General features: G+C 51.7%; 2 protein-coding genes across 7 annotated transcripts; one reads left to right on the forward strand and one right to left on the reverse strand.

The window, feature by feature from the left end:
* Positions 1-772: 772 nt before the first annotated feature.
* Positions 773-2,159, reverse strand: PSENEN (presenilin enhancer, gamma-secretase subunit). Of its 2 annotated transcripts, none has more exons than XM_066348881.1 (4): positions 2,025-2,159; positions 1,739-1,830; positions 1,236-1,340; positions 773-1,047 (listed from the first exon to the last, which is right to left on the reverse strand). In XM_066348881.1, the coding sequence occupies exons 2-4, from the start codon at positions 1,797-1,799 to the stop codon at positions 908-910; spliced, it is 306 nt and encodes a 101-aa protein (XP_066204978.1). In that variant the 5' UTR covers positions 1,800-1,830; positions 2,025-2,159; the 3' UTR covers positions 773-907. The 2 variants fall into 2 exon arrangements, with proteins under 2 accessions (XP_066204978.1, XP_066204977.1); XM_066348880.1 differs by having other exon boundaries at positions 1,739-1,890; positions 2,025-2,155.
* Positions 2,160-2,173: 14 nt separating this feature from the next.
* Positions 2,174-7,284, forward strand: IGFLR1 (IGF like family receptor 1). Of its 5 annotated transcripts, XM_066348878.1 has the most exons (8): positions 2,174-2,311; positions 2,489-3,086; positions 3,157-3,254; positions 3,677-3,771; positions 5,331-5,542; positions 6,002-6,174; positions 6,482-6,776; positions 6,891-7,284. In XM_066348878.1, exons 4-8 carry the CDS (start codon positions 3,680-3,682, stop codon positions 7,235-7,237), a joined length of 1,119 nt encoding a protein of 372 aa, XP_066204975.1. In that variant the 5' UTR covers positions 2,174-2,311; positions 2,489-3,086; positions 3,157-3,254; positions 3,677-3,679; the 3' UTR covers positions 7,238-7,284. The 5 variants fall into 5 exon arrangements, with proteins under 5 accessions (XP_066204975.1, XP_066204972.1, XP_066204974.1 ...); XM_066348875.1 differs by having other exon boundaries at positions 6,482-7,284; XM_066348877.1 differs by having other exon boundaries at positions 2,223-2,311; positions 2,927-3,086; positions 6,482-7,284.
* The last annotated feature ends 115 nt before the right edge of the window (positions 7,285-7,399 follow it).

Below are 7,399 nucleotides of genomic sequence, written 5' to 3' on the forward strand. Positions count from 1 at the left end.
CCTGCCCTTAATTGGAAGATAAGTCTGTTGGTAAACTTCGTTCCCTCTGAGCACTCTCTAGGTGCCAGCTACCCATTAATCTTTTTAAGCACAACCTCATTCACTTAGCAATTATTCATTAGTGTGCGAGTCACTCTTCTAGGCACTGGGGACAAGCAGTGTAGAAAACAATAAAAATCTTTGCCCTAATAGAGTTTACATTTCAGAGAGGATGGGAGATAAACAAGCAAGTAAAACATTTAAAATGAATTGTAGTAGGGGAAAGAATATAGTCTGAATACCAGGATGGGGGGACTGAAATTTTAAATAGGACGGTAAAGGAAGCTTTTTCTTTTACAGCAGGCATCTCTTTTAGAAAATGGGATAATTCCATTTACCACACATACTTTGATCCAGATAAATTCCAGGAAGTAGCATTGTGGTCTACACTTCAGATGAGAATATTGAGGCCAAATGGGAAAGCAATGTTTTTTTCCTTCTTTGATCCCGTCCCCTCGAAAAGTAATGTTTTCAAACTCACATACTACTACTAGTACAAGATAGCAGCCCCTAGTAATTGAGGCATTATTCCTTTCTTGGTTTCACATCTGTAAAATAGGTTTCTAGAACAGGACAGTTCCTATTTCAGAGGGTTATGAATAGTATTCAGTGAAAAAACGCACATAGTGTGTGAAGTACTAAGCCTAGACAAAGGAAGCATTCAGTGAATGTTTCTAAATATTAATAATCCTTTTATGTTTCAATGTCCAAAAGATCCCAGGAAGTCAACATAGAGAATTAGGATCATTTATTGGGCGGTGTCAACAGAGAATACAGGAGATGGGAACAAGTATTAGGGGCCTGAGAGTGGGCTCAGAGTAGAGGAGCCCATCCAGAATGATCAGGTCCCAGGACTGTGCAAAAGTTCTCAGGGGGTACCCAGGGGTATGGTGAAGGAGAGGTAGTCCCCAAGGGCGCCCCAACGGGGCCGGTAGATCTGGAAGATGGTGATCCAAGTGGTGAGTATAATCACCCAAAAGAGGAAGCCCACAGCTGAGCGCCACACATCTGTAAAAGGGAACAGGAGTGGGGAAGGTTGGTTTCCATCTGCTGTCTGGCCACCACTAGATCAGCTCTCTCTTCTCTTCCAGAGAGCCCTAGAATACCGGAACTTCCATCCTTCCCTCCCACCAAAGCTCTGCGTTTCCTCTTCCCCCAATCCCCATAGCCTTCTTTCAACTGTGCCCTGGACTCACAGCCTTTGATTTGGCTCTGCTCTGTGAATGCCGGGGCAAGGAAGGCCTCTCTGAAGAACCAAAAGATGTTAACCAACCAGAGAAAAGGCAGGAAAGCAAAACCACCTAAAGAAAAAAACAAAAACCAAACTAGTACATATGGCAATGAGTATCCTTTCGAACACCCACCTAAAGAAATTATTTGGAAGGTCCTATCCCATACCCAAGTTCAAACTGAGATGTCTATTATTAGAGATTCAGTTATCGGGGATCCTCCCTGGGATCCAGGAATCTGATTCCTCAGCCATCTCTTTCTCAGGGCTCAGGAGTACAGCGCCCAACTCCTCTCTCTCGGGACCAAGAAGTTGAGGCCAGCCTCCTCCTTTCTCAGGACACAGGCCCTTCCCTGAGACCCAGGAGTCTGCACTCCAAGCCACTTCATCCCTTAGATCCAAAAATCCAGGCCCCCAGACCCCATTCCCGTCCCCTCTCTTTTCCTAGGATCCTAGGAAACGGGCCCTTACCCAGGTAGTACTTCCGGCACAGGTTCAACTTCTCCTCGTTGGACACCCGCTCCAAGTTCATAGTTGCGCTAGGGCCGGGTCGTCCCGAGGGTCTGAAGGGCAAGACCCAAGCCTTAACACTGTGAGCTACAGGATCGCGAAAATCCACGCCCCTTTCACGACAAAACAGAGACAAATTGAAGGGTGGAATTGCTGAAAGAAGGGCACCCCCGACCCCACCAGCAAGCTGAAGGGGTTGAGACACTCTTTAGGTTTTTTGGAAGGCGTAAAACAACCCCCACCTCACCAGTGGAGTTTACTTCCTCGGGTTTGGACGCGTTCGCCACTTTGAGCTACTGACGTTTGCGTGAGCTGCCGCAAGCATCTCTGGAATATGTAGTCTTCTTTGGTAGGCAGGGCTGAACGCATGCGCTTTGAGGGAACTGTCGGTTTTGTGGGGAGAACGTAGGGCTCCAAAAAGCAAGCGCAGTAGGGAGATTCTGCGCGCGTGCTAAGCATCCGAAGGCAGCGAAGAACTACACTTCCCAATGCTCTTAAGTAACGGAAGTGACTTAAGCGCAGACAGAGTTGGAGGTAAAAATGGTTGCATATTTAGCTTCGATATTTGGGACTGAGGACAAGTGAGAACGGGCGCAGGCATTGGCCTAACAGGGGGCCGGGAATGTTCTCTGGGTTGCTGGGCTGGGACGGTGTTTCCGGGTAATCTGGCCTCCTCAACCCTTGATTCACCTGTCTTTGCATCTCTTCCAGAGTTAACTGCTCTTTATACTTTAAGATCTGAGCCTGTCGGCATGGGGACTGGTACTCTGGCTTCACAACAAGCCGACTTTCAGCCACGAGAGATGTGGGAAGGAGCCTAGAGGGTTAACATCACGAGGTCCCGCCTTTTCCGGATTTCTTAGGCCCACCCTGCCGCCCTGCTATTTTCCTGTCAGACCTCTTCAAGTTCCTCCCCCAACCTTCAGGCCCTCCTCCTAGGGACTTGGCCGCGCCCCTGTACATACATACAGATTACACCCCTGGGTTCTCTATCACTTCTCTGTTCTCCTTCTGGTCTTTTTAGAGACATTTATTGCGGACGTACTCAAGATGCTTAGGCTTCTTCTCTGCTCCAGGGTCCCACCCCAATCTCTTTGCATGTAGCAGTGCCCTCTGTGCTCACGCCCTGCCCCTCTTAATTCTATCCAGACCGTAGTGCTGCTCAACAGATACTAGAATCCACAGAACAGCGCCCAAACCGCAGACGGATCGCACAGCCCTCCACAGGCCATACCCCGATTTCACACTGCCCCCTCCTCCAGGTCACGTGAGCGACGTGGCGATGCAAGAACACTATAACTTATTGGAGGTAAGCGTTGGCAGGGGTGGGTCGAGTTTCTTGTGGGCCAGGAGCTCAGCTGAACATCTGGTCTCCGCAGGAGGTGTTTACAGAACTGCAGGAGAAGTATGTGGAAATTGAAGAGAGGAGTGGTGCGACAACTTGGGGGACCACCTCCTGGGCAACGTCTATGTCAAGGTGCCTGCTTTCCTCTTATTAGAGCCCAGAGGTGGAAGCATTTCAATGCCTAAAGGCCACTACTGAAGCCTCATTGCTTGAGGTCCATCACTAATCAGTATAGTCCCAGAGCTGCTAACAAATCCCCTGAGGATTTCTGAATTTGACTGCTGACCCTGACTGACTTTACCCTCAGTTTTGGCGTGAAGAGAATGTTGATCAAGGAGTAGCTGAATTCAGTAACTGCTGGTTCACTGGGCAGGCTGTGCATGCTGAGGTGTCTCCTGTCACCAACTTCCAGGAGTCCTGCTGTCAGCAGTGTGAGATGGGGGATGGCAGTACAGGATGGGCACCTGGAATCCCAGAAGACTCCTGTGTGTGTGTGTTGGTGGGGCTGGCAGTGATAATCTTCTCCTCCATCCATCCATCTGTCCTTAACCCAGAGAATGTACGCATGGCGGCTTCTGCAACTTCATGCACCTGAGACCCAGCTTCTGGAACTTCGGCGGCAGCTTGATGATTGGGAACCTAGGTGCAGGTATATTGTGACCAACCTGTCAAGACTTATCTAAGGATACCCTAAAGATCTTGTACCCTGAGATGAATCTGATCCTGTGCCCCCCGGTAACAATGTCTCAAGCTTTTGGTATCCAAAGACTAGCACTGAACCCCATTCCAAAACTAGCACCTAAGTCCTAACCCCTAAACCCAAGAGCAGCTTGGATCTCCAATCCTGAGATCAGCCCCTGAGCACCTATCCAGAGACTATCCCCAGTTACTCTAGTTACTTTATCATCTGCTCTGCCCCACTCCTGTCCCCAGATCAGATCCCCGAGGTCTCATACCCACCACTGTCCTTAAGAAAGGAACCGACCACAGTCCCCAGACTACTGGCATGGCCAATTCTGAGATCTTGGCCCTTTTGCCATACACCTGTGACAGGCAAAGATGTTCCTGGCCTGGAGCCCTCCTCAAAGTTTCCTTAACACCACAGGGCCATCTTCCCCAGCCTTTGGGGTCTACTCCCCCGCCCCTAATAAAGTTCTGTACAGTATTGAGGGTTTAGAACTTGAGCCTAGCTGTGGGCTGGAGTTTCCTTCCACCCCCACATCTGAAGAAAAGGGAAGTAGGTGGGGCTTTAGCCACAACTGCATTGAGGAGCTTAAAACATCAGGTGGAAAATCAGGGGACTCAGGGCCCAACGCCCTAAATACCACCAAGTGGGATTGGTGGAGTAGGGGCGCCTTTGTGCTGGTAACTTTAGCACATCCATCCGAGGCTTTTCAAGGGGAAGACACCTGGTTGTAGCAGCAGGTTGGATGATTCTCAGCCCAGAGGAGATTGGATTTAGGAGCTAAGGTAAGGTCACTTAGAGTTGAGTGGGAGTCTCCAGTGGATGAGGGCTGGGTCCTTTATCCTAGATTTCCTGAGATGGGAGTCGGTAACACTTAGTATTTAAGCTTACTATATGTCAGGTGCTGTCATTAGAGCTTTACTTCTAGTAAAGGTTTTAATTCTCCACAGTAACCCTTTGAGACAGGTGGTATTAGCCTACTATATGGATGGAACATGGCAGAGGTGGGCTATGAATCCATGTAGTCTGGCTTCAGAGTCCTTGCTCTAGCAATCTTGAGGCCTTATGGCAGGGATCGGGAACCTTTTTGGTTGAGAGAGCCATGAATGCCACATATTTTAAAATGTAATTCCGTGAGAGCCATACAACAACCCGCGTACCATACGCATTATCCAACAAAATTTGGTGTTGTCCCGGAGGACAGCTGTGATTGGCTCCAGACACCCACAACCATGAACGTGAGCAGTAGGAAATGAATGGATTGTATGTAATACATGAGAATGTTTTATATTTTTAACATTTTTTTTATTAAAGATTTGTCTGCGAGCCAGATGCAGCCATCAAAAGAGCCACATCTGGCTCGCAAGCGATAGGTTCCCGACCCCTGCCTTATGGCTTCTGATAATGGGCCAGGAACTGGCCTAGGGGCAGGGGGTAGATTCCGGGTTTCCCTAGGGGCCTAGAGGTCCTATGCCCCCATATCCACTGCTTCCTATCCCTTGTTTTCTGGGTAAATGGCAAAGGCGCTGTGGCAGGAAGTCCTGTGGTCGCGGGCACCCAGATTGTGGACTCCGCCGGATGGGGCCCCAACGCCTCCTCTTGTCTGCTGCGCTGCTTCTGGCTCAGACAGTGCTGGAGGAAGCCTCCCAGCACTGCAGCCGCCTGGAGTACTGGAACCCCGACAACCTGTGCTGTGGAAGCTGCCTGCAGCGCTTTGGGCCGCCTCCGTGCCCTGGTGAGGAGTGCGGTCTGGGCCTACTTGAATGCGTTTATTCGGGTGGACGGGGCTGGGTGGGATGTGGTAGGGACCCGGCAAAGGAGCGAGGTTTGGGGTGCTCGCTTCAGAGTAGGGTCGGTGAGCCTTAAGCAGGTAAGGTAGGTATAGGGGCTGAGCTTGTGAAAAAGGGTGAGGGCTAATCCTAAGGGTTGTGGACCGCAGCTTGTGGCGTGTTAGGGGTGGGGTCCCAGCATTTGAGGAAGGGGAATGATGCAGAGTGGGCGCAGCTTGGAGTGAAAGCAGGAAGGGCATGAAGGGGGCCTGTGGGGAGGTTTCCAGGGCTGGTGTGGGGAGAGGAGAATGGAGGGGTGGGTAGAGTGCGAGGGGTGAGACCTGCTGGGATAGGACAAAGGGGAGAAAAACCTTGCAGAGGAGGCCGGGCATGGAAGCCACAAATGCGACCATGTCTCCCACTAGGCTACGAGTTTTCAGAAAACTGTGGGTTCAATGACTTTGGTGATTATGTGACGCACCCCTTCAAAAAGTGTCCTCGTGGGCAGTGCAACCCCGACAGCGAGGAGCTATGTAGCTCCTGTGGCGGCAGAGCCAGGCCCCCCACTCCTGCAGGAACCCCGCCGCGCTGCAGAGAGGTACTGGTCGGGCTCCAGTCAGCTAGGGCAAGGGTGCAGCCTGCTGGAGGTGTGGCAGCGTTTGGAAGGCGTGGTTTGGGGTAGGGTGGGCGGGGGCTGGATCAAAGGAGGTTGAGTAGCCCCACTGAGAAGTATAGGGGTGGGGACACAGTTATCTGGGCGTGACCAGCTAGGGTTAAAGTGGTGCGGGGGCTGAATCAGGCGGACATGTGGCCCAGTGGAGGGAGGGCTTATAAGGATGGGATATTCGGGCTGAGGGGGCAGGACAGGTTGTACCTCCTGCTTTACTCCAACCCCTTATTCCCAGAAACCGGTCCCTACCAAGGAGCCCTGTCCCGTAAAACCTGAAACACCCAGCGTCCTCAACTCCCTGGAGTCCAGCTTACCGGCGATTTCTAACGCATCGCGGACATCTGAGTACACCAGCCCTTGGCAGGCCTTACTGACTTTTGCTCCGCCCGTGGTGCTGGTTCTGCTCGTGACCGCAGCAGCCATCCTCCTGCTCACCCTGCAAAGGCACAGCAGAGCCATCCTCCACCCCTATCCTGACTTAGCTTGTGATTACAACACCTCTAGAGGCTCTCTGGAGGCATCAGAGGCAGGTGACTCAGGTTTCTCTGCTTCCACCCCTAAGCAGATTAGTCCTGGACATGCCGAGTGGGGGAAGATGGACTGGAAGCCCACTCTTTCTCCCCCTCTCCCCTCCTGTCTCCCAGAGCTGCCAAATCTGGCATCACAACCCCTTTCTCGCCTCCTGGATGAGCTGGAGGTGCTGGAGGAGCTGATTGTGCTGCTGGACCCTGAGCCTGGGCCAGGTGGGGCATTGGCCTGTGGTACCACTCGACACCTGGCTGCAAGATACGGACTGCCTGCTGCCTGGTCCACCTTTGCCTACTCACTGCGACCCAGTCGCTCACCTCTACGCGCCCTGATTGAGATGGTGGTGGCAAGGGAGCCCTCTGCTTCTCTGGGCCAGCTTGGCACACACCTGGCCCAGCTAGGGAGGGCAGATGCACTGCAGGTGCTGTCCAAGCTTGGCTCCTCTGGGGCTTGCTTGACTTAGTACTCAAAGTTTCCCTTGAAATAAATGCCTACTGATTCCTGGACTCATTCAGGAGCCCTCCTTAATGAGTCTCAGTTGGGCCAAGACCCAACAGACATCCTCATTACCTCCTCCCCCCAAGAAAAGGGCACAGTCTCATACACATAAGATCAGATGTGGGAG

The sequence above is a fragment of the Saccopteryx leptura genome, chromosome 9 (genome assembly GCF_036850995.1).
Source record: "Saccopteryx leptura isolate mSacLep1 chromosome 9, mSacLep1_pri_phased_curated, whole genome shotgun sequence".
Classification (NCBI taxonomy): Eukaryota; Metazoa; Chordata; class Mammalia; order Chiroptera; family Emballonuridae; genus Saccopteryx; species Saccopteryx leptura.

Coding starts and splice junctions, on each gene's coding strand:
- IGFLR1 (XM_066348875.1), top strand. CDS start 3,680: ATGTACGCATGGCGGCTTCTGCAACTTCATGCACCTGAGACCCAGCTT. Junction 3,772..5,330: donor GATTGGGAACCTAGGTGCAG/GTATATTGTGAC, acceptor TAAATGGCAAAG/GCGCTGTGGCAGGAAGTCCT. Junction 5,543..6,001: donor TGGGCCGCCTCCGTGCCCTG/GTGAGGAGTGCG, acceptor GTCTCCCACTAG/GCTACGAGTTTTCAGAAAAC.
- PSENEN (XM_066348880.1), bottom strand. CDS start 2,146: ATGCGTTCAGCCCTGCCTACCAAAGAAGACTACATATTCCAGAGATGC. Junction 1,341..1,738: donor GTGCCGGAAGTACTACCTGG/GTAAGGGCCCGT, acceptor TTTTTTCTTTAG/GTGGTTTTGCTTTCCTGCCT. Junction 1,048..1,235: donor GCAGAGCCAAATCAAAGGCT/GTGAGTCCAGGG, acceptor TCCCTTTTACAG/ATGTGTGGCGCTCAGCTGTG.